Raw genomic sequence first — 27,495 nt, forward strand, 5'->3', positions numbered from 1 at the left:
AAGATATGTGTTCTTTTATATTAGTTTCCAGACAAAATGTGTTATTTAAAGTGGGAGGACTGTGGTTTTTCTCTGTGGTTGAGTGATTTTCACATTTGGAACACAATCGCCACAGAATTCTGGGAGTGGGGGAAAATCTACACTATAGAGAACAAAGAGAAAAATAACTGGATTTGAAAGGAGTTTTGGGGGTAAAATAGGAATTTGGGGGTGTGAAATAGGCAAATTTAAGAAATTTTAAAAATTAAGAGGTCCATGTAAAAAACACAGGACTATAGAGTTGCAAAAGAATACAATTCCATAAGACAAGGGAGCAGGGAACAGCAGAAGTTACATTTCCATAAGATAAGAAACCTGGGAGTAACAAAAGGTACACATTTACAGAATAAAGGGAAGGAGGAAGACAGCCCAGAGAGAATGGGGAAACAACAAGGAAGGAGGGGAGGAGGGCCTCACCTGTCCCACATGAGGTTCAACCTTTGAGCTCAGGAGTTGCTAATAGGGACCAGATTAGAAGGGGATAGTGACCTATCAGAGGGGATTTCAAGGCACACAGAACGGTAGCCTTTATAAACCACAGGAAAAAGGGACTCAGTGGGACTCTTTCCCTTTCCCCACATGGGAGTCTCATTCCTCAGTTTCCACCTTTGCTATTCCATTCTCCACCTGTGATTTCACTCTTTGACTCCAATGGCCAAAGAGCCAGGGAAAAGCCATGATGCCCAGGAAACACCGTGCAGTTCAGCCCACAATGCCCATTTCCAAAGGAAGCCCACAGAATATAGCACATTTAGAGATCAAACATTTCAGGGGCAATTTCAACTCAATTATTACGCATGCAAAGAAGCAAAGGTTTATTGAGGATTTATGAATTATCCACATTTAAATCTGGACCTAGAACCTAGACTTGGTTATATTCTTTCTGTCGATCATGCCTTTCTTATCCCCCTTATTTAAAAATGTTTCCTTCCATGGGAGTCCTTTACTGATTACCATGTCAGTGAAATAGATGAAACAAAACACTTGTATATCTCCTTTTAACACTTTGGATACAGCCGAATCCCAAAGCTGCCCTCTTCCTTTCTCAGTGCTCCTCAGTCCCTGACAAACCATCTAGCAAACTCTTAATCATCCTTCACTCCTTTAGAATTTTTATTTTCTCAGAGAGCTACATTTTCCTTCATGAGCATATATTCTGCTTGTATTTATAGTTTTGCTTTGGGGCTTTGTTATCCATCTCTTCTATTAAAGTGTAAGCTCCCCATATGCAAGTCCAACTTAATGTTGAAAACATGCTTTAAAGAGTATTGGTCTAAAATTCTGCACCAAGGGAACAAAATGTGGCTGATATTGCAGAATTTCCACTGTGCTTATCATCCCTAGTTCTCTGGTTTTATAGAACAAACTAGAAAGTTTAATTGGTGAAATTTGTTGAGTCTTTTAACCTGCCTTGGCCTGAAGCCCTACCCTTTGTATTGTTTAACCTGAGATGTATTTCTTTAGTAAAATCATTAATTTTACTAAAACCATTTAGTAAAATTATTTTTTTAAAGAAAGATGTATTTCTTTAGTAAAATCATTACCAAAGACCTATGAGACTAGATCAGGAAATGTGTAAACCTGACTTATTAAGGAGACCTTATAAGAACTTAGAAAGGCTCTGGAAATCAATGCAAGCTCATTCAGCACTCTTTCCACAGCAAGTTCCTGGGAAAGAAAGACAGCTAACACCATCGCCTACAACCCAGAGATACAGTCTTAAAAAAGACATCTGCATAAGACTCCCTCCAGCTTTGCTGGAAGGGATCATGCTAGATATTGTTAACTAACTCTTGATTTGAAAAATTAATTCATCAGTTTCTATTTTTTCATTTAAAAAGGCTCTCACACTTGCACCTCATTTGCCTATAGACCTCAAATGAAAATTTTCAAGAGCAGAGAACCTTTCAGACCAAGAGCAGGTGCATTTAAAGTAGATGGCATTTCCCAGGAACTGGGACTGGGCCAGTAAAGTCACCTCCCTGCAACCTCACAGCGAGGTATGGCAGTCTGTTCCATGCCTCCTTGCTTCAGGTCTATTTTGTTGGTTAATTCATTTTGCTCATTAGATTCCACAAATATGTGGTGAGATCATGGATGGACCTGGAAAATACAATGCTAAATGAAATAAGCAAACTGAGGGAGACAACCTTAACCTCCTGATGACAAGCTGATACTTTTTCTATGTTTTGGACTGTGTGTTGTGATTACTGAATGTGCGAATGAGATCCTGGGATTGGACAGGGAGCAAATTGCATCACATAAGAACCACATTAGAAATATAGTATTTGTAGTAATACGGAACTAAAATTGGTTTATAGTCTAATTTTTAAATTAAACATGGTTTATGTACCTAAATCTTGTGTCACCTTTTCTATCTCAGTTGCACTTTACCAGGATGACACATGCAAGCCATTAATGTGACAATTTTTATTTTTATTTTTTTTGTCTTGAAAATTTTATATAAAGTAAAATTATTGTATCCCTAATAAGAAATACTCTTCTTAATGATTACAGATATGAAGGTGGACAAATCTGTGACTTAAAGAACTGATTAAAAAGTAAAACTGAAACTCTCTTTGTGTGGTACATAAACTAAACAGGGTTGTATATAACAATTTAATGAGAAAGAAAGACAGAATATTAAATTCAGCATGAAAGTTTAGCTACCAATCCAGGATGGATAAGGGAGGGCAGGGAGGTGGGCAAAGATCAAATGAATTATTTCAAGTTGTTCTCCAAAGATGGGACAAAAACCCCTTTTACCAATCTTTTTTCAAATATACTTTCTGAAACACATAAAATAATCAGCATCATCAAATTGCAGTAGTATGCATACACTTTCCTTTTTTGTCTTGTTAATCCTCACCTGCGGATGTTTTTTCCCATTGCTTTTGCAAAGAGAGTAGAAGGAAAGAAGAGGGGTGAGAGAGAAACATTAATGTGAGAGAGAGACACATGGTCTGGATGCCTCTTGCACACGCCCCAACTGGGTACAAGGAGAGAAACTGCAATTGAGGTAAGTGCCTTTGACTGGGAATTGAACCTTTGGTGTGCATGCTGACTCTCTAACAATGAATACTGGCCGCGGCTGTGGATATACTTTCTGATGTTGTTTCTATTTTGCATATGATGTTACATAGAATTCCTCTAATGATATCGAAGAAAGTAAGAAATTGCATAAAAACTACAAGCTCCATTGTCAACAGTATTGACAGTGATATTGACAGAAATATTAATTGTATTAGCGACGAGTTTAATTAGATAATAGACATCATATTTGTATTTTCTTAAAAGTCAGAGGCTTTATAATAACTTAGAAGCTTATAATAATAAAATAAAAACACTCTATGGCATGGACTTTAAGGTGGACACTCAAGTAGGGAAACTTTCTACTTAAAAGTATTTGCAAAACAAAACAGAAACTAACTCAGAAACAGAGAGCAAATTGATGACTGCCAGAGGGAGGGAAAGAAGGCAGGGGAGGGGCAGAATAGGGGAAGTGGGTTAAGAAGTACAAATTTCCAGATATAAAGTAAGTCATGGAGATGTAGTGTATAGCATAGACAACAGAGTCAATATCATAATAACTATGTGTGGAGACAGATGGGTACAATACATTGTGGTGATCACTTTGTAAGGCATATAAATGTTGGGTTTTTTTTTAAATATATTTTTATTGATGTCAGAGAGGGAGAGAAAGAGAGATAGAAACATCAAGGATGGGAGAGAGAATCATTAATCAATCGACTGCGTCCTGCACGCCCCACACGGGAGGGAGCATGACACAACCTCGGCATGTGCCCTGACTAGGAATAGAACGCGACCTCCAGGTTCATAGGTCAAAGCTCAACCACTGGAGCTATGCTGGCCGAGTAGGCATATAAATGTTGAGTCACTATATTGTACACTTAAAGCTATTTTTATTTTAATAAAAAATAAATTAATTTTAAAAAGAGTATATGCAGAAATTATGTGAAGAGCTTAGCATAAACATTCACACAAAATTACCTGTACAATTCATTAAAATATTAAAATATAAATTAGGGAGAAAAATTATTACAGCAAGGTTTTTCTTTTCTTCTGAACATGCATCTTATAAACTGGTAAGGTTTTTAGAGTAATAATTTCAAAAATAGAAATAAGGAAGCTAAATTTTAAAAATTATATGTATGTTATTTATTTGTAATTCTAACCTAAATATGCTTCATTTAAAAATATTTTAGTAAAAATGCACTCATTTTACCCAGTACTGGGTGAAAGAGGTAAAGGGATTAAGTACAAATCTGTAGTTACAAAATAGTCATAGGGATGTTAAGTACAGCATAGGAAATATAGTCAATAATATTGTGATAACTATAAGTATGGTGTCAGGTGGGTACTGGAAATATTGAGGGGGGGACAGACACTTTGTAAAGTACATGTGGTAAACCTGAAACCAATAGAAAATAATACTGAAATATTTTTGAACTGTAATAAAAAATACAAAATAGAATAAAATAAATGCTCTAATTTTTCTTCAAATTAGTGTAAAATAGGTATTATATTTATAAACAGATCTTGAACACCCACTGAAATAATTAGTTCTTTAAAAAGTAAATTATTTAGTAGTAAAATGAAAACTGAAAGCTTCCATAGTATTATTAAATAAACTACAAGCTGTTTAATATTTTCTATTTTGTGACTTAAAATATCATCAAGGCCATGATATCTATCAATATGCTCAAAGTTATAACTATAAATAAAAAAAGAAAGCAAAATCTATATTCTAAGAAAAACTCAATGCATATTGTCAAGTTTCCACCCAAACAAATTAGGCCAATCCTTGTGAGAGTCATTGGTGTTAATTAGAAGACTTGACAGCCAATATCCATTCAAATGATGAATATTAAGGTATCTAATATGTGCAGTCATTGTTCATTAAGCAAATAAGAACCCTTACCCTCATAAAGTTTATAATTTTAATGTTTTATATACTAGTATAAAATATATAAAAAATAGAATGCCAGCAATATTAATAACATTATCCGATAAGATCATCTTTAATGATGCATATTTCCTCTTCCCTCACTGATCCCATATGATCACATTTTAAGGAAAACACTAATGAATTTGAACATCCCCAAACTGAAATGTAATATTCACAATAATTTATGGCAGATATAAAAATTCTCACAGGAAACTAAAAATTACATTTCAATATCATTAGGACAACACATTTTTATGCACAACACAAAAATCTAATTATTCAGGGAGTGGGTTCATAAATTTTGATGAGGAAGAAGGCATTGCAGAAAATCCCATTGTGTTAGTTTCAAATAATACCAACCTTTCCTAATATATCCATAAGAGGTCATGGCCCATTTTATTTATTTATTTTTAATATATTTTTTATTTATTTCAGAGAGGAAAAGAGAGGAAGAAAAAGAAACATCAATGATGAAAGAGAATTGTTGATCAGCTGCCTCTTGAATGCCTCACACTGGGGATCAAGCCTGCAACCCTGGTATATACTCTGACTGGGAGTCAAACTGTGATCTCCTGGTTCCTGGATCAATGATCAACCACTGAACCATGCTGACTGGGCAGGTCACAGTCCATTTTAGAAATTGTTAAGGAAAGGCCACTGAGAGTGAGCAGCACAGGGTGGATGGTAGGGTTTTCAGATTGGAAATGTGTGCTCTAAAGCCCTATAAACATTGCCTCCTACACCAGAGAAACAAACTCAGAGTCAGATCTGAATTGCCAGCAAGTCATAGACTTGTAAACCCAAAATGTCAACAATAACAAGGTTTATGGAGCATGCTCTGTGTGTGCAGAATGTTTCCTGGAATTAACTTTTATGACTTTTACAACCCCACTGTAAGGCTATTCCCTGTTTTAAAAAAGTAGGAAATTAATGTTTGTAATGGGGTTACATTGATATTAAACTGCTCTCAGACCCATGTATACAAACTATTTTTCTTACAAATATATTTCTATCCACTCATATCCTTATTTTAAAATGAACTCTGGAATTCAATTAAAAGCCCATGTTGAAAACAAGAGCATAAGTGGAAATTCCTCACTGGAATACATGCAAATAAATGAAATAACAATGTTAAACCTGCATCTAATCTCTTGTATATATTGAGTGCCTGCTATAGCTATTGCTAAGTTGTACATTCATGACAAAACCATGAAATAAGTTTACTTCTACTTGTACCAGCCTAAAACTAAACAGGGAGAGAGCAAAGGGGTGAATTTATAGTGTTTCTCCATTGTTCCTTCTGCTAACATATCCACTGGCATCCCTTTCTCTAAATTAGAGTTCTATGCTTTCTTAATTTTCTAAATAACTCTCCTAAGCAACAGCAAAGTGGATCTATTAGTAATAATACATTTTTAAAAATTTACTAATCTTGTTACATCAAATTTTGCATATGCTATATCTAAACTATTACTTAGAACACCCATTTTTCTGCTAAGTTCTGTTACATTAACTCAGCAATAGTCCTCAGAAATGTTTAAAAAAATACTGGAAGGAGAAAATAAACAAATGGGACTACATCAAAATAAAAAGCTTCTGCACAGCAAAAGAAACCATCAACAAAACAACAAGAAAGCCCACTGCATGGGAAAACATATTTGCTAATGATATTTCAGATAAGGGTTTAATATCCAAAATTTACAGAGAACTCATACAACTTAACAAAAGGAAGATAAACAATCCAATCAAAAAATGGGCTAAGGATCTAAATAGACACTTTTCGAAAGAGGACATTCAGAAAGCCAAGAGACATATGAAAACATGCTCAAAGTCACTAATCATCTGAGAGATGCAAATCAAAACAACAATGAAGTACCACCTTACACCTGTCAGAATGGCTATCATCAACAAATCAACAAAAGACAAGTGCTGGAGAGAAAGCAAAGAAAAAGGAACCCTCCTTCACTGCTGGTGGGAATGCAGACTGGTGCAGCCACTGTGGGAAACAGTATAGCATTTCCTCAAAAATTTAAAAATGGAACTCCCAAAAGGAGAAACAATTGTAATAATCTAAACAATAAAGATTTATTTAAAAAAATAAAAATAAAAAATAAATAAAAATGAAACTCCCATTTGAACTACTAATACCACTTCTAAAAATATATCCCAAGAAAACAGAAACACCAATCAGAAAGGATATATGCACCCCTATGTTCATAGCAGCATAATTTACAATAACTAAGATTTGGGAACAGCCTAATTTCCCATCAGCAAATGACTAGATTAGAAAACTATAGTACATCTACACAATGGAATACTACACTGCTATAAAAAAGGAGTTCTTACCATTCGCAACAGCATGGACAGAACTGGAGAGCATTGTGCTAAGCTAAATAAGCCAGTCAGTGAAAGAAAAATACCTCATGATCTCACTTATTAATGGATAAGAAAGAACATTATAACCTGATGAATAAAAAGATAGATATAGAGGCAGAGAAGCATCGAACAGACTGGGGGGGGAGGAGGGGTAAGGGAGGCTGGGGGAAGGTCAATGGGGAATAAAAGGAGACTTATGTACTACTATTTGTAATTCTTTAAACAATAAAATAAAATTTAAAAAATAAAAAATACTGGTAAGTAATAGCAAGGAAGTTCCTTTTAATAGTTTTTCTTGGAGCTTTATTGTCCATAGCAAATAATAAAATTTAAAGCAGAAATACAGTACACAACTTGTCCTAAATTTATCTGTTTTTCTTAGAAAACTGGCTGGGGAAGAGAGGAAATATATTGACAGTAGTTTGGAAACTTCTCTGCTAAAACAAATTTGAGAAGAAAATGGGAAGAATAATACAGGTTTCCTTTGTCCTTAACAAATATTTTAAATGAAGGTGACTCATAAATTTAATTTCATCCTTTAAGTAGCAGGAGCTGATGATTTGGGAGCTTTGGGAGGAGACACAATTGTCATCCTAGACCTCTTTATGTTTCTGCCCTGAGTCCTGCAAAAATGAAGATGTAGATAGTTTCACCCTCCATATCCTACCCTAGGCCTGGCAGCCCAAAGGGATTTGATGAAGACAGCTTCATAGCTGTTTTGAGTACCCATGAACCTATCAAGGTCGGAGAATAAAACTTATATGCATGGTACAGAGACAACAGAATGAAGTTCAGACATAGTAGTAAATGCAGCACCTTTTTCCTCAATCCAGCAAATTATTTGGTGCTTCATTTCTCTCAACATGCTTCCTTGATGTTAACTGCTGACAGAAGGGTGTGGGCGTTGGAGTGTGTGGATGAGACAAGTATATTTATAACATTCGTGGCTTTAATAAAGCCATGTAAATAAAAACATTGTCCACAGCAGAGCAAAGCAAGGGAGAATGGGAGAAGCTAAAAAGTATACTTAGCTGAATTTTTCAAAAGGTAGTTTCAAAGGTTTCTAAAGTATGGTTAATTACAAATGGTTTAATGTATATAGATTAGAATCAAGGTGATTTGGTAACTGCCATAAGCCATTTCACTTGAAAGAATATATTTTTGTTGTTTATACTGCTCAGTTATTTGGTCTTGAATTAAAATCAAAACAAAACAAACAAACAAAAACCTTAACAAAGAGAATCACGAATTGAGTATTTTTTTTTTTCTCTTTCTGTTTTTATTTCTTCTTTCTTTTTTTTCTTTTTTTTAAATGTGAGAGCTTTTAGACTCAATGACTGTCTCAAGAAGGCCTATATAGTATTTGTTTGAATATTAAATTATCTTAACTTTAGAAATAATTCTGTATTTCTGGGTTAGAATTGTTTTCAGCTGTGGTAAAAAAAAAACACAAAACAAACAAACAAACAAAAAAAGAAAAACAGAAGGAATTCTTACCATTTGCATCAGCATAGATGGAACTGGAGAGCATTATGCTAAGTAAAATAAGCCAGTCAGAGAAAGAGAAATATCACATGATCTCACTCATTTGGAGAATAAAATGAACAACATAAACTGATGAACAAAAACAGATCCAGAGACAGAGAAACATCAATCAGACCATCAAAATTCAGAGGGAAGTAGGGGGGTGGAAGTAAGGGAGAGAGTTCAGCCAAATGACTTGTATGCATGCATATAAGCCTAAACAATGGTCACAGATACCAGGGGGGTGAAGGCATGAGTTAGGGAGGGGGAATGGGGCGGGGGGGGGGGGGAGTGGAGCGGGGAGATAGAGACACATATGTAATACCTGAATAAAAAAAATGTAAATAAACAAAAAAGTAAATAATTGATGAGAGTTTTAAAAGTAAAAATAAACAGCTCTATAAAAGATAATTAAAAAAATGAAAGTACAAGGCACTTAATGGGAGAAAATATTCCAAAACACAAGGACTGGTATATATAACTAGAGGCCCAATGCACGAAGATTTGTGCAAGAATGGGCCTGCCTTCCCTTGGCTCCCTGCACTGCCTCTGCTCCAGCCAGAGCTACCTTTCCACCTTCCCATACTGCCCAGAACAGCTGGGGCGTGGTGGAATGCCTGCTCTTTGCCATGGTGAAGACGCAGGCATTCTGCCCCATCCTCAGCCACTCGGGATCTGTGTATGCAAATTAACCCACCATCTTTGCTGGGTTAATTTACATAATCATTTCTGATTGGCTGGTGAGTGTCATGAAGGTACAGTCGATTTGAATCTTACTCTTTTACTAGTATAGATATAAATAATTCTTGCCCTGGCTGGTATGGCTGAGTTGGTTGGAGCATCATTCCATCCACCAAAAAGTTATAGGTTTGAATCCTGGGCAGGGACCATGTGGGATACAACCAAATGATGGGATGTTTCTCCCTCAATTATATATATATCTCATATTCCTCTCTTCTTCCCTCCCTTCCTCTCTCTAAAATCATTTTTTTAAATGGACTCAAAACACAACAGTAAGAAAACAACTGAACTAAAAATAGGCAAAAGATCAGCCACCTCACCAAAGAAGATATACAAATGGTAAATATACACACTGAAAAGATGTTCAATATCATATGTCATCAAAAATGCAAATTAGAACAATAGTGAGATACATATTATCAATAGAATGCAAAATCCAGAACACTGACAATACCAAATGCTGGCAAGGTTGTGAGCAACAGGAACTCTCATTCATTGCTGACAGGAATGTAAAATGGTACAGCTACTTTGGACGATGGTTTGGTCATTTCTTAAAAGACAAAATATATTCTTACCATATGACCCATCAATCACACTCCTTGGCAGTTACTAAAATTATTTAAAAGTCACATACACACAAAAACCTGCCCATTAATGTTTATAACAGCTTTATTCATAATTGCCAAAACGTGGAAGAAGCTGAGATGTCCTTTCTAAGTAAATGGATTTAAGAAAATTGACAAACAAAACGGAAATAGAGGCATTGATATTTGGAACAGACTGTCAGAGAGGAGATTGGGGTATGGGGACCAGATGAAAGAAGGTGAAGGGATTAGCCAATGTGCACATATGCAAAAACCATCCTAGTATACACAGACAATAGTGTCCTAATGGCCAGAGGAAAGGAAGGGCAGGCACTGGATAAAGGTGAGAAAATGGGGGAGAATGGGGACATCTGTAATAATGTCAGCAATAAAAATGAAGAAAAAAGAGCACTAAATAAAAATTTAAAAAGACTAAATATGCCACCCCCCAAAAAAATACTAAAATATTTGTTATCTTGTCCTTTATTATAAAATGTTTGTCAAAAATGCACATCTTACCTTGAAAGGACTACTCACTTCCAAAGATTTCAAAATTAAGAGATAAACATAAAATTTCCTCCATTAAGTATGATGTGTAACTTAGTAAGATTTCCCACTAACGTATTGACCCACCCAGAAAATACATAGGAACAGAACTACACCATAAATGTAATTTCATATGCTAGTAACATCTTAATCTTTCTCTCATATTTACCTAATAAGATATAACCTTTTATAAGATATAACCTTTTCTATTCTTCAATATGGCTAATGTTTTCCCCTTATACGTGCTCTAAATTAAAAACAAATGTTGTTAAGATATGGCTATGTGGGGAGGGCTGAAAAAAAAGGGAACTGGATCTCTCATTATTTCTTGAATTTATTGTTCTCTTTAATTTTTCTTTTCATTGCACAAATGAGAAGTTCTACAAAGGAAACCACCAATTTTAGGATAAAAAAATTATAACTGGGGTGATAACTGAAAGCAGCAGACACAATATGATTTAGAGATTTTATGTCAATTTTGTCAAAAAAAGTTTTTGTGATAAAATTGGGTGAAACACACTCTTATCTATGTACCCAAATCTACACTAATAAAGAGAAAGATGCAAAATAACCATACCACTGTGAGCCCACCAGCCAATCAGAAGTGAGTATGCAAATTAACCCAACAAAGCTGGTGGGTTAGTTTGCCTATTCAGAGGCCAAGGAGTTGGGGGTGGGGCATCAATGCCATGTCCTTCCACACTGCTCCAGCTGCTACTGGGCTTCTAGGCAGTGTGGGAAGGAGAAAGGTGGGCTCTGGCCAAAGTGAAGGCAGTGCCAGCAGCCAGAGGAAGGAAGGCCCATTCTTGCACGAATCTTCATACATCTAGCCTCTAGTATATACAGTTATAAAGCCATTGATTGGTACAGTATCCTAGCTGGCACTCAATGTACCTTCACTCTAAAACTCTTTGTAAGAACAATCTATTTATGTACAAATGAATTAGCATGCAAAAATGAGTAAACATGATAACAAATGCATTGTACTTTACATTCTGATTACCAATGAATTGAGGTTATACAAACACAACTTCAATTTATAGTGAATTAACATAGTGGCTTTCAGAAGAGTCAGCTTCAGAATGTGGAGGTTGGTCTAGCAGCACTTTCTAGTCCAGTGAGCATGTGAGGCTCATGCAATACCATATGTGCTCAACTTTGGCATGCAAAGCTGGATGACAAAACCTATTTTACCTGGAAAGAGACCACTGCCCAGGACACTGAAAGTCAATGTTAGTTTCTGGGGTTTTTAAAAAGGCAATGTAACATTTAAGAAAGAAAAAATATTTCCACCAGTCCATATTGAATAAACATTTCAATTTATGTCAAAGCAAAAGTCAGCAGATGTTCTGCTTTTGAAGCTTTGTGTTAGGTAAAATGTTAAATCGATATCATAAAGGGGCATAAAAAGGACCTCTGAGAAATGTAGGTAAAAGGTACACATAAAATGCTTTCCAAATAAATTCAAAAACCAAATGGAAAAGAGCATCTATGCCTTTCCAAGAAAAGGAGCAATTATATGAAAACAACAAAACTTCCAAAATAAAAATAATTCCCAAGTAAAAGCATACCAGAAAACAGAAATAGAGAATGGGGTATGAGTTGGGACAAAGGGAGTAGCATATAGCATATTAGCAAAAGAAAGGATCCAAATATTGCATGTTATTATTTCAGCAAAATGTGTAGACATGTCCAGACTGAGAAATATGACTTGGGACCAGTTCATTGAGTAAGTAGAAACACAAATACATAACACTTGGCTTTTTCTCTTGATAACTAGTATTTTAGATACAAAAATATTATCTTTGCAGAAGAATTATACATTTATCATTCAATCTTCATTAGACATTATTCCTAACAAATATTAATCATTTTTAAAACAACAATAAAGATGACAAATACTATATGAAAAAATATATCCGATGACCACACATTAATCTTCACACCTTCACTGTTAGATTTAAAGATATTTTGTAGATAATTAAAATTTGTTTTTATAATTTATTAGTGAAGCAGGGGATATTTAAATTAGAAGATATATTCAAAATAAAAGAACATTTTTAATTATTTGAATTTTGTTACATCTCAAGAAAAGCATGAAATTGAAACATCTGTTAGAATTCAAGTGGAAATATCAAATAGGCATCAAGAAGATGACTTGGCTAGAGATATCAGTTTGATAATCATAGGCTTGTAGATCATGTTTAAAGTCATGAGTCTATGCCAGAATTTGGAAAAGAATAAACCAGGAACCAAATCTGTTCTGCTGCCTGATTTTGTGTGGATCATTGAGCTATAAATAGTTTTTACATTTTTAAGTGAAAATATAAAACATACAAGACTATTTGACTTATGGCAAAGACAGTTGCCCAAATTTTCCACTTAGTCCACAAATTATATAATAGTTACTCTCTGACTCTACCAACATTTTTGTTCACCCTTGGGTTGGATGAAACTGTAGGAAGAAAGTATTTATTAAAAAAAGGACTCTAGAAGAGACCACATTCCAGTGAGGGTTATGGATCGATAGTGTAAAAACCATATTATATGGTAGCTCTACTATGAGAGTAGCCTGTCTTCTTAGAGGTTCTACCCAGAAGTCAAAGCAGGCAAAGTCATACTCTATTGTTGGGATCTAGCAGAGTTGAGGCAAGCAACTCAGTCTTAAGGAAATAGAATTAAATTCCTTCTAGTTATGTGGTGCCCGGAGGGCTTGGCCAGAAGATAAGATTAACCTGGGGCTTAGCATCTCCTGTCTTCCTGCCTCTTCCCCTTCCTGATCCTCCCCCCTAGATAGCCCAGCCTTGGAATGTTGCACCTTGGAATGTCACACCGCCTCTGGCAATTAGTCAATCCTGTGTTGCCATACCAAAGACCCCCCTGCATAGGAGGCCCTGCCCCCCTTTGTCTCTGCTGTATAAATACAGCCATTTCAAAGAATAAAACTGAGGCTTGATCAGAACCTTGTCTTGCCTTCATTCTTTCGCGTTCCTTGTTTGTTCATTCTCTTAGGTGGTTCCTGCGTGCCCCCGTTGTTGTCCCGCGGGACGGGACACTATGATTGAGCCATGGAAAATGAGGATGGAAGGATAAATTTGAGCTCACTGAATTATGGATTTACAGGGGTTAGGGAAAAATTTGCTGTATTAATATAACTATGAAAGATGTACAAAATATTAAGTATCAGAAAAGTATTTCAGTATCTTTAAGACCATGATTGCTTTCTATTCACCAGGAGAGTTTAAAAAAAATATTCAGCCTTACCCTATACTTCTGAAATCACATTCTCCAGGGATATATATAAACTTGAATTTAAAAACTTGAGAATAAAATAAAAATCAATCCATCACACACAAACTACCTACACCTCTGTCACTAAACTCAAACCTGTGTCATCAGGCCTTCCCCATCTCAAGAAAAGACTGTATGCCCTTTAGCTCAAACACCTTTGTGTGATTCTTAATCTGCAAATCCTATCAATTTTACCTTCAAAACAACTTCTAACCTCAACCAACTTTCCCCAATGCTATTGTTACCATCTTAATCCCAACCACTATCATCCTTTTCCTGGACAGGCGCAATAATCATTTGAATCTGGATCTTCTTCATCTACTGTTATACCTCTCCCTAATAGTACAAACTCTATACTGAAAATAGGAGGAACTGCATAATAGTAAATCATATATTCTATCTCTATCTTAAACCTTTTGATGGTTTTTATTTATCTAAACATTGCTTTCAAAATCATAACTAATCTGTCCCCTGCAAACCCCTCTCCTCATGTAGCTCCTGTGCCTTTCCTGCATTGCAGACAAACCAGTCTTGTTCCCAAGAAAATATCAAGCTTATTTCTATTTAAAAACCTTTATATTTTATCTTCTTTCAATTCATACATACCGAATCTTCAAAGTACCGACCTCTTTCTTTTCATTCCAATCTCAACTGAAACATTACCTCCTCAGAGAGAGTTCCCTGACTTCCCTATGGCTGGATCAGTGCCTTGCCACTTGCTAGTTATACTCAACCACATTATCGCACCTAATCTTCTTCATGGTGGGACACATGATAGCCCTTCATAGCACTGATCTGGTTATATATTTGTGCATCAATTACTTCTTCTCTCCTTACTACATTATAAACACCTGCGTCTCTGTCTTCTTCATCGCTAAAACCCCAGTGCCTCGCATATAGCAGGCACTCTATAACTATCTTTGAGTTCCTTGTTGACTACTATGCATATGCTAATCCTTTTTTTAAATTTTATTTTTCAATTACAGTTTACATTTAATATTATTTTGTATAAGTTTCAGGTGTACATATAGTAGTACAGTGGTTAGACAATCATATATTTACGAAGCGGTCCTCCAATATTTCAAGTATACACCTGGCACCATATACAGTTAATACAATATTATTGACTATATTTCTTATGTTGTACTTTACAATCTTGTAACTATTTTGTGACTACAAATTTGTAATTTTTAACCCCTTCATGTTTTTTGCCCCAGCCTCTCAACCTTCACCCCTCTAGCAAATAATTTTTTACACTATTTCCCTCTCTATATTTTCCCCTTCATATCTCTCCCCTGGCTATATTTTCAATTTTAAAATGTATGTCATTTTGTGTCCACAGAATTTTTTTTCAATATATTGTGATAGCTTAATTTTCTCTAAAAACAAAACACCTATGTTAGAGGGAGGGAGAAGCTTGAAGTAATACAGAATAGAGTTAGTATTTGATCAGTATAAGGTGATATTTTCCCTTCCAGAAAGACAACTATACCAGGAAACAAAAAAAACAAAAATATTTCCTGTTATTCATGATTCCCAGACTTTGATGCCAGTAAGTTTTCCTACTTTCAAACATTCTTGCTCTGACCAGTTTGGCTGAGTGGATAGACCATCAGCCTGCAGACTGAAGGGTCCAGGTTCAATTCTGGTCAAGGGCATATACCTTGTTTGGGACACATCCCCAGTAAGGGGTGTATAAGAGGCAGCTGATCAATATTTCTAACTCTCTATCCCTTTCCCTTCTTCTCTGTAAAGAATCAATAAAATATATTTTTTTAAAAATCCTTGACGGTGGTGATAGAAGAGATGCACTTAGAGCTATTAACACATTACCACTGTCTACAGTTGGCTTCCAGAAACACAACTTAATACGGTATCAGTTGACATGAAAGTACTTCAAAAGCAATTTTATCAACATCTCCCAACATAACAAATGACCTTTCTAATTAGCATCTACAATTAAGTACCTAAAACTGATGAAGAATAAGTTATGCTAAATTTCCATTGGATCACTATTTTAAAAGCTTTCAAATTAATTAAAAAAGAAATATTCAGTAGTAGAAAAAAAGAGATAAAAACCTTATTTAATCAATTTAAATAGAATTTAACAGTTGTTTAATAGAGTAGTTTGTGGCTGATTGCAAGAGTAATAAAGCAAAAGTATTGATTCCTAAGTAGTGATCATTGTATAAGCTGAAAACTCAAAACGAGTTACCAGAAATAAATCTCAATATCCTCCAATAGCTTCCCATTCCATTCCAACTAAAGCCAAAGTTATTATAATAGCTATTAAAACTACATAATCTCCATCCCTTCCTCCCTACCTATTACTCTTGGATCTTTAAGTTCTCCCCACCATATATGCTTTGCTTGGTCACAATAGTTTCTTTGCTGTTTCTACAAAAACACCAGATAATTCTGCTCATAATTTACTTACCTGCTGTACCCTTGCAGGTAATGTTCTTTTACCAAATCCCTGTTATTCAGGACCTAACCTTCTTGGACTCTCAATTGTCATCTTCCCTGTGAGGTCTTTCCAGACTATCTAATTAAAAATTATTCTCTCAGGATGAGTACCCAATGCAATATACAGATCATGTACCAGAAAAATGAATATTTCAAACCTATATAATCTTATTAACCAATGTCATCCCAATAAATTTAATTTTTAAAATTATGGTCACTATAATTTTTAAAAATTAACCTCTCAGAATTCTCTGATCCTCATCACAGCATTATTTCCATCATTTAACTTGGCATATTTTACATGTGTATGCTCACTATCTATCACATGACCCCATGAATTAAAATGTAAGCTCTATAATGACAAGACTTTTGTATTTTATTTTATTTTATTTTTACCTCTATCATTAGTGTCCAAAATGGTTCCTGGCCCAAAATAAATACTTTATAAACTTTTGTTAAGTAGATTTCTCTGAAGTCTAAACCATCAAGGAGCTTATAAATAGTAAGACACAAATGATTACAGTGTATACTGAGAATTATAGATAAGATTGTTTACAGGGACTTTTGTAAACTATAAGATGTAATATCAAAATAATAAGTGGAGTCAGCAGAGACATAGTAGGTGGTATCTGAGTTAAAGGACAGAATGAATATAGCCAGATGGAGAAAAGAGAGAAAAGAAGATCTTACAAATGAGCATCAGAAGTTACTTCAAGAAAAATCAGTTTATAAATCGTCATCAGAAAAAAATGCATCCCAATTATTGCATCACAGATAATCAACTATAAAATCCTCAAATAGTTTAGGCTTTGATAAAGTTCTAGGTCAGTGCTTCCTAATTTTTGAGAAAAAGCTTTCAGATAAGATACATGATAATTTCAAAAAGCGAAGTTGCAGATGATCAGTCACATGTCCCTTAAGACAATATCTAGCTTGTGAACATGTGTACAGCCCTTACAATAAAAAGGTTAATCTTTTTAAATCTCTTAGAATGTAAGTTGACAACTTTGAATTTCATGAGCTTTTTAAAGGAAACCAAAAAAGTGACAGAGAAGTGATTCCGATGTATGTCTTTATGTTGAGATAGATATAGTACTGCTGGTTGAACAGGTACAAAAAAAACAAAGAGAATTAAGAATAAGCAGTAATTTCTACCGAAAAGGGAAATACCCAGTCTAACATATGAGGTTACTTTGAATCACTCAATTCAAAAGTCTAGATTCAGTGTGCATAGAGTTAAGTTGCCTATAAAGGATGATGAGCACCTTCCTTAGCCTCTTTCCATTTTATGTCTGTGTGTGTGTGGCAGGGGGTGGAGGGGTAAACTTCTACTAAAAACTTCTTATACAGATTCATTTTTAAGAATTTAAATTATGTTTTATTAATATTATCATATGTTAGAATATCCTAGTTTATGACACTTCTCCCCCCACCCCCCGTATTTGCCATCTCTGTTCTTCTTTCTATCTCTAGCTATGTAGGGTCTCTTCATTCCAAATTTAACTTATTTTTTCCCCCCTGTATTTGTGGCTGGGGAGAAAGATGAGGCTAACATATCACACAGGAGATAATGTCTAGCAAATTTACCTATTCTTCAAGTCAATTGACATAACAAATTCCAAACACAACAAAACTCTTCATATAAATTTTAAATATAAAACAAACACTGACCCACAGTCTCTAAATATGTGAAAACAGAACATTAAAGCTCAACTAAAAATGTTATAAAGTCACTTGGAACGGTGCTTAAAATATTTTTTTCTAAATAAACTTAATTTTTAAGGGAAAGAGAAACTTCTAAAATGAGATTTATCTTAAAGAATAAATTAAATGGGAAGTAAAACACACTTTATTACATTGCATGGTAATAGTACCTTTTAAAATATTGTGAATGAATGCCACTTAAAAATTGGGAGCTGAAGTATAACATCAGTAAAAAGAGGTATCATTTGCCATGTTTTCCCTATAAAAATAGAATATTCTAAAGATGCCTTTTTTTCAATGCCAATAAGTCTGATGATCGAGAAGACAGTTTAAACCACTAAACAGCAAACACTATAAAATGATTTCATTAAGCATTATGTAAATTATGAAAAGGAAGTCCTTTTTGTGAAAAAAAAAATTTAATAAAGCACTCCAAACTGTCTTAACTGCTCAACATTTATGGTGTCACCTCTCTTACTTCATGGGCTTTGATGCACACTGCACAATACATAAAAGCACTCCCAGTGACTTCTTTAGGAATACAAACTCAGATGTTGCGTGGGGCCGGGCGAAGGGAGGGAGTCAGAGATAGTTTTCACAAGAATCCAAGTTTTGAAGATAAATTATTGTCTTTAAAATAAATCCACTGGAGTTCTTATAATATGAACCTTTGAAGCTATAGAAATGGTACATCGCATCAATTTCTAGTAGCTGACTTCGTTGTAGGAAAAAAACAACTGTTAGAAATTATTGTTAAGACTTTAAATGTTGTTGGGTTAGGTACCTATGGAGGTTTTAAGTATTGGATAGTAGCGTTCATATTTTAAGAAGCTTAAAACAAAAACTAAAACTGGACATAAGTAACGTAATTCCACCACAGACTAAAATAACCCCATCTTATGTATTTATATATAGATACACATGTATATTCATATATATATATATATTCTTTTCTATCATGATGGAATTTTGTTTTACATTTGAAGAAGAATGCTAGAAACATTAAGACTTCTGCTGTACAGCAGAATTCAATTTTACCATTACTTAGCTTGATGGTATTTTAAGGGCAGGTCTCGTGGGATACACAAATAATCATTCAATATTCACTGCCAAATGTCTGAGCTCACCTCTCTTAAAACAATATTCAATTACAAGATGAAAGTAATTTACCCAAACAAAATAAAAAACATAAACTTTAGATGACATTAAGGTCCTTCAAGGTGAACATTCCTCACCAGTAGTGATACTATGATATTAAATATATACATAGCATTGTTTGAGATATAATTGAGTAACTGTAGCTATAAACTTTTAACTCAAAGTTAGATACCATCTTCATTTACTGAGAGAATTATAGAATCCCTTAAATTTCTTAAATGAAAGAGAAAAAAAAGAGAAACAAAAATAATAGCTGTGGCACACAATGGGAAAAGATTTTGAGGGAGAAAGAGAAAGAAATCAATCTCTCTCTCTCTTTCCATCCACCCAACCTTCCTTAGGTTTTCTCAAAACTATCTGGAGAATTAAATGTAAGAAACAATTTCTTGGATTAGTATAATTAAATATGATTCCAAAATAATATAATTGAAGAATTTGCAAAATAGGACAGCTAAGTGATATATTTTTTCCAAAATTTTGTCCCTTAACTAAAATATAATTTCACAAGGAAAATCATGGAACTGAATATTATAATTGCAGATATTATCAGGTTTTAATTTGTAATGTTTAATATGTGGCCCAAAGTCTAGTCATAGAAAGGGAAGATAAATTGATTTGTCCTCAGTATTTAAGTTTGCTACATAGTGATATAGCTTGCTTCTTCAGAATTTCATATTTTCTTACAAAAGCATCAGGGTTGCTCTTTGGAATTTCATCTTGGCATGTAAATCATGAAAGCCAAGTTGATTAAAATTATGTATTTGTCATAACATATTCCAAATATTACTATACTCATGCTATAAATTAGTTACAAAACTCAGTAAACTATGGTAATAGTTTCAGTTGGTAATCTGAATGCTTTGACAAACTTGTTTTTGAAAACAGACTGACATACTCATTCCATTTGTCTGTTACAGAAAATTAACACCTTTATTTTATAGCAGAAAAAAATAGCCCTCTTTTAATAAAAACCATTATGATAGAAATATATTTTTAAGAATTCCTAACAATATTTCTGAATGGTTTGTTTGTTTTTCCCCCTCTTAGAATAGTCTTTTATTTTTATTTAATTTATTAAGGCTTGTTTGCTTTTTAGAAGTAAAAAATCAGCTTCTTTATTTTTAACAATCATTCACATAAATCCAAAACTTTCTCATACTGCCTTTACAGTCATGCATATCTTTTTCTTAAATGTTTTAAATTATACTTTCATCTTAATACATATCTCATATTATTACTTCAACATATTGTGAAAATAAAGAAATGAAATTGTGGAGTTTGGAAATAATCTCTCAGTTCTGGATAAATGACTGCTACCTGCACTCTCTAGCACCCCAGTGGGCTCTTCTGTGCCTCTCTTAACCCTTGTTCCTGCCAACATTCTCATGGCTGTGTTACAAATCACGCCTTTTAGTTAGTTCATTTGTATCTAGTTTAGCTCCAAAGTCAATGTCTAAGTCAGTATTCAGAAATGTATGTATACCTTTACATCTATCTTGTGAGAGTTACTTTAAAGAAAAAATAAATCCGAACATTTATGTTACTTGTTTTATTTGCATGGTAGGCATACTTTCTTTTTAAAAAAAATCATGTATATTCTACTTTATCTTAAAGATTAGCTTTGTTTTCACTTATCAAGCAGTTTCTAATGTGCAAACAGCCTAAGTAGCATAGAAACTGGCAGAATCCAAGTCAGGAAATGTTACTGTAAGGATGAATATCTAACAGTGCGAAAGTCAGATGTCAGGGAAACAGATGTCCTTAAGCAGTGTTCTTGCTGACGGACATAAAAACATTGACAAGAGACATCTACCTGAGTCCAACCCATTGTTCTTTCTAGGCTTATTTGATTATGACACCCCCAAAGGACTATCAGCCAACATTCTTATTTAGAACTAAGAATGAATTTTCGGGAACATTTTTATAAGTGATGGAGGCACACAGTTGAATTAATACTGAGTATGAATTTTTATGTACCTTCAAGAATAAGTAGATTTTTTTCCTCTGCCCTTACAACTTAATGACCATTTCTAACATGGATTTTATGGGAAATACCATCCAGATTTCCCAATGATGTACAAATAATCATAATAATCATAATAAATACAGAGCACTTTTATAGAAAATATAAAACAACTTTGCTAACATACCTAAAAAATTTTAATTTATGTGAAAATAAGTTTTTCATTTTTTTCATGCATATTTGCTACAAGAATCATTACTTATTGATATGTAATTACAACTATGGATGCTGGAGGTCCCAACAGTCAAAGTTTAAAATAAAGTTGTAAACTTAATATAGAGAAAACAGTATCTATAGGTTTTAATGAATTATTTTGTTACCAATAATAAAGTATTATGAGATTTTTATTTTAATAGATAGGCAGTAATATAAAGTTTTAATTTTAAAGCTTTTATATTAAAATTCTGCTTCATTGGATATCAGAAGTGAATAAAGAACATTAATGTTTTAATGAACCTTATTGATCTAAATAATAATGGGTAGCTTACATTGTATTTGAAATGATAAGATTTTCTTACCATGCTTAAGAAATCTGCTTTATTTGACCTAGAGACCATACAGGAAGCAACATTCTCTCAATCATAATATTAACACAGTCTATCATTTTTCTATGAAATTATTTTGTCCTTAAATCATTGGTATTTTGAGTTATTCTTTTTTAAAGAAACTAAATTGTTTGCATTTATCATTAGAAGTTTCACTATAGTTAAGCTTGGAATTGATTTCAGGCCATAATTTTTTATTAGTTTTTTTATAAGTGATGATTACTGTCAAAGGGAAGAATACTCAAGCAATCAATATTGAGGAAAGAATAAAGGATTTAGTCAAATAAGAGATAACGATACTTATTTTCTTCAAGTTCATAACAGCTATTATTGTCCTTTGAGAACAAACCACAATCCCTAGAAATGATGACCACAGAAAAAGTCTGGCATTCTTGTGCAATACCAAGTGTACTGTTGGACCAGTATTGCCGAAACAGTTGTCCCACTGCCTTTCAGTGATCCGACACATTGTCGGAGGAATAAACAACTCTCTCAGCCAACAGAAAGGTGGAGTTGCTGCTGTCTGCAGATTCTTGTTTTAGATCTTTGGTGAAAAACATATATCTATTAAATATGATTTTCTTACATTATTTTTTATCAGAAAGGAAAGCAAAATGAGACCAAATAGATATTAATGTAAATTCTTAATGGTGTGAAAAAAAAACTTTAGAAACCAAAGCCTAGTTCATCATTAAAATTGATTATTATCTTAATATGTGCATATATGTCTATTCACATACAAACAGAAACATACATTTTCAGTTTTAGAAACATCTTCATGTTTCATTTCAAAAATTCTTTGAACAAAGTTAAATATGGCAAGCAAATAATGTTCTTTGTAAACAATATTGAAAAGTTAACAAACTCTCTCAAATATACACAGTTTATTAGATATATTGAAAACCAAAGGACTAGTAAAAGCTCAACTTTATCATGATTATGTAACAATGCTATCCACTTGCAATTTATCTAAAGTAATATGCCTCCCTTTATGTCTTTCCTGCTCACAGATTTCAAGGCTTGATAAATGCAAAAACAATGTCAAAATGTATTCTCCTTCAAAAAAAATCATAAGGGTCATGTCTTCCTTTTATCATATAAAATATCAAATTACAATTTGAATATGAGAAGGCAACACACTTCCAAAAAAAGAAAAACAATGCTTATAAAAAACATACTTCATAGACACTAGCTTTGGCATAAATCACTTCATACAGCTATTGATCAAATCAGTATATTGAAAATCCTATTACAAAATATATGGTCCCTTTCTACTCTGCAAAGGACATCTCAGGACACCACAGCCTTGCAGCTCTGTTCTATCATTAATTTCCTCCAAATAGTCTTGGCAGGGCAATGAAGAATATCAAAATTTTCACTTAATTTCTGAAGAAAATCACACCATTTAAGGAACATGTTCTTGAAATTAAAATCTTTAAAACATAAAAGTCATTAAAGAAAAAAATGTAGATCTAAACACTTTTCTTAAAATATATAAAACCTTTAATTAATAGGTGCTTGTTCTTTAATTAGTAGTTTACTACACATACAAACATATCTATACATATGGTATCTACCACAACAGAGCAAAGCTAATTTTGAAGTAGTCTTTCTAAATCTGATATACCAGCTCACACCTGATTCTAGCTCAGTTGAACTGATTTAAAAGCTTTATAGTACACTTTAACAAACACCTGGAGGAAAGGTTACCACAAATCACTTCAAACATCAAACCAAAGGTGCACCTAATTTCAAAATAAAGTAAAACTCACAATCCAGCTCTTAGAATTTGAAAGCATGCTTGCACCTACCTTGGCCTTGTCCATTCCCCTGAGGACTCCAAAGGATCACAATTAGCATCAGTAGTTCCGAAGTCCATGGCCACATTCTTCTAGTTACACTTTCTTGTCTCCTGACCATTGCATTTTAAACTCTGCATGAAAATAATAAATTACAATCTTAATGAAATGTATTATAATGCAAACCCCATATCTAATATGCACTGTGTATATTATTGATAGATTATCCTGATTACAAGATACAAATTATCCTGGTTAAAAGAAAAATCATGCCTCTCTTTGGGATTGCCACAATGATGACTAATGTAAAATCTCATTCATCTTAGCCTTGCATTCTAAACATTCACCTGAATGATATTTTTCAATATTGGTTTCCAAATACAACATTAAGTTTACAAATGCTTAAAAACTACTTCCAAAATACCTATCAGAGGTCAGTTAAACAAAACATGGACACTATTTGTAACTTGTTATTTTAGGTAAATTGATGCATTAAAAACACCATGCCATCTCTATGAACATATGCAAATATATTAATAGCATAAGTATTTCATAAATTATTTTCTAGTTTTTAATTAAATTGTATTTTAGTTATATTAGTAACTTTATCTGCATAAAAGATTTATCACATACACAAAACTAATCTTGTGTACTTAAAATTGAAAGCAAAATTAATCTTAGAAACCATAAAACATTTGTAGTTATAATTCCAGATGTATGTAATGAACCATAAATACTCTCATGATAAAATATGATATCTCATATGATGAGGTATACCTGAAAATTCATTTTGACACTATTTTTAATAATAAATAAAAATTCATAAATGTCCACCAAAGGAATGTAACAGTTGAATGATATATTGTAGTTAAGATAAATACATGTTAAGTATTTATATAAATACATATATAAAATATTTATATAAATACATGTTTGCACCTACCTTTTTATAAATACATATATAAAAAATGTTAAGTAAAAGTAGCAAGTTGCAGGATTATTATACCATATTATATTATGGTATATAATATTATACCATATTTTTACAAGTAAATAGTTAAAACTGTACATTTTATATGTGCATAAATGTGTAATACAACATAATAATGCATAAGAATGATAAACACCATGACCTAAATTAGGAAATTGCAAGACTACTATTTAAATAGTTATCATGAAAAATCTTCAAATTCCAACTTACCCACAGTTGACAATTTATGGAGAGTAAATTTAATAATTTTATATTTAATTTATATTAAATTTAATAATATTATATTATGGTATATATTATACCATATTTTTACAAGTAAAATAGTTAAAACTGTACATTTTATATGTGCATAAATGTGTAATACAACATAATAATGCATAAGAATGATAAACACCATGACCTAAATTAAGAAATTGCAAGACTACAATTTAAACAGTTATCATGAAAAATCTTCAAATTCCAACTTACCCACAGTTGACAATTTATAGAAAGTAAATTTAATAATTTCCACAATAAACCCTGTATTAAAAAATACTACATAATCATAATTCTAGTATACTTGGAAAGAAATTTCAGCACCCAGAATTTCTCCTTCTCCTTTTCTTTTATATCAATAGAAGAGGATTTAATTGTTCATTTTGCATTATGTAATTTCAGATATATAGTATCTGAGATTAAGGGAAATTTAAGGGCCATCCAATTTATCTTCCTCATTTTAAATGAGCAAACACATCAAGAAGATTGCAATGATAATTTTCAAACCAATGTATAACAAAAAATGATGATGACAACAACAATGATAATTATAGTCTTGGTACTAATAAATATTTCTTTAAAACTTACTATATTCAAGGTCATTGTACTATGTTAAATACCTTATATCTCTTACCCCATTTAAATCTCACAGAAATCCTATAAACTGAGGATTTTCAAAATCACCATTTCACAGCTGAGAAAACAGAATTGTGCACAGAAAAGCTACACAATTCCCAAGTCATATGATTAGTTGGTACCATTTTCATGACTTAAGCCAAAACATAATGACTTCAGAGCCTACGCTCCACAGAAGTAAACACTAAGTAGGAATTAGTCCTACATCTTTCAACTACAGTTAAGTAATCATCCCCCCAAAAAAAGATGCAGCAAAAAGGGAAAAGTTAGCTTTGATATAGAACTTGGTGCATTAATCCCAAATAAATATCTTCAAATTGAAAATCATTAAAATGTATGGCATTTGTATTGTCACAATTAATCCCTAAAAGCATAAACTCTTTCCAAAGTAACTTGGGTTATCCTGGGAAAATTTTAGTCCTTCCCACCACACATTACTAATACTAATAATTTTATGTTAAAGAATAAGATGAGTAACATTACAAAAGAGTAATGGTGATATCTAATTATTTGTTTAGAGATCAGGAAACAGGTCAAGAAATTGTTGCCAAAGACTCACTCTAGTAGTATGCATCTATGTATGTGTGTGTGTGTGTGTGTGTGTGTGTGTGCTTTTTTTTATTTATCTTTTTTGTTGAAAGGGGATGATGCAGGTCCTAATATAAGGTGGCAGGAGAAGATTTGACTTTGGTGGTGGGCACACAATGCAATATACAGACCTTGTAACATAGAAACCCCACCTGAAACCTATATGTTCATGTTGACCAATGTCATCTCAAGCAATTTAAAAAATTGTTTTAAGTATTACAGATGTCCCCCTTTTCCCTCATTTATCCCTTCTAGCCCACATCCACCCCATGCCCCAGGCCTACACCACACTATTGTCTGTGTCTGTGTACATGGGTTATGCATATCTATAATAATAAAAGATATTATAAAAATTGACCAAATGGCTGAACAGCAGAACAACCATCCGGACTACCACGCTGACACCCACTGGCACCAGGCTAGCTAAGGTGGGTGTGATGGGATTGGTTGGGGGGCCCACCATTGCACCACCATCGCCCTGCAGAGGGTGGCCTGGGCCTTCCTTTGCAGGGCAGTCAATGGGGGAGGGGACAAGGTCACCAGCTGGGGGGCAGTCAATTGGGGGCAACTCTTGATCACCCCAAAGAGGGAGGCCCAGACCACCCTCTGTAGGGAGATTGAGGGGCTCCGGGGAACTGGGGGGGGGGGGGGGTGTAGTGGCAGAAGCGGATATCACCAGGCCAAGGGAGGCCTACCCTTGCTCGTATTTCATGCATTGGGCTTCTAGTATGCATATAAGTTATTTGGTTAATCTCTTCCTACCCATCCCCACCTTCACTCTGATTCGACAATCTGTCTCATGCTTCTATGTCTCTGTATCTGTTATGTTTATCAGTTTGGTTGTTCTTTAGATTCCACATATAAGTGAGATCATGTGACTCTTATCTTTCTTTGACTGGCTTATTTTGCTTAACATAATGTTCTCCAGGTTCCTCCATGCTCTCAAAGGTTAAGAGGGCCTTCATTTTTACAGCTGCATAGTATTCCATAGTTTAAATGTACCACAAATTTTTTATCCACTCATCTACTGATGGGAACTTAAGCTGTTTCCAGATCTTAGTTATTATAAATTGAGTTGCATGGTGATGTATATATATTTTTTTCTGATTAGTGTTTTGTATTTCTTAGGATATATTCATAGAATTGGGATCACTGGGTCAAATGGGAGTTCTATTTTTAGATTTTTTTTTTAGGAAATTCCATACTGTTTTCCATAGCAGCATTAGTCTGCATTTCTACCAGCAGCATAAAAGGTTCCCT

The 27,495-nt window shown here is 33.6% G+C and overlaps 1 protein-coding gene across 12 annotated transcripts in view; it reads right to left on the reverse strand.

The window, feature by feature from the left end:
- Positions 1-27,495, reverse strand: part of ROBO2 (roundabout guidance receptor 2) — a 1,761,697-nt gene that overhangs the window by 1,712,069 nt on the left and 22,133 nt on the right. For all 12 annotated transcript variants that reach the window (XM_045584073.1, XM_045584072.1, XM_036444354.2 and 9 more), the window contains exon 2: positions 23,778-23,899. In XM_045584073.1, the coding sequence (XP_045440029.1) occupies positions 23,778-23,886 (109 nt within the window). In that variant the 5' untranslated portion in view covers positions 23,887-23,899. The remainder of the gene's footprint in view (positions 1-23,777; positions 23,900-27,495) is intronic.

Source organism: Pipistrellus kuhlii, unplaced genomic scaffold (assembly GCF_014108245.1).
Source record: "Pipistrellus kuhlii isolate mPipKuh1 unplaced genomic scaffold, mPipKuh1.p scaffold_m20_p_2, whole genome shotgun sequence".
Classification (NCBI taxonomy): Eukaryota; Metazoa; Chordata; class Mammalia; order Chiroptera; family Vespertilionidae; genus Pipistrellus; species Pipistrellus kuhlii.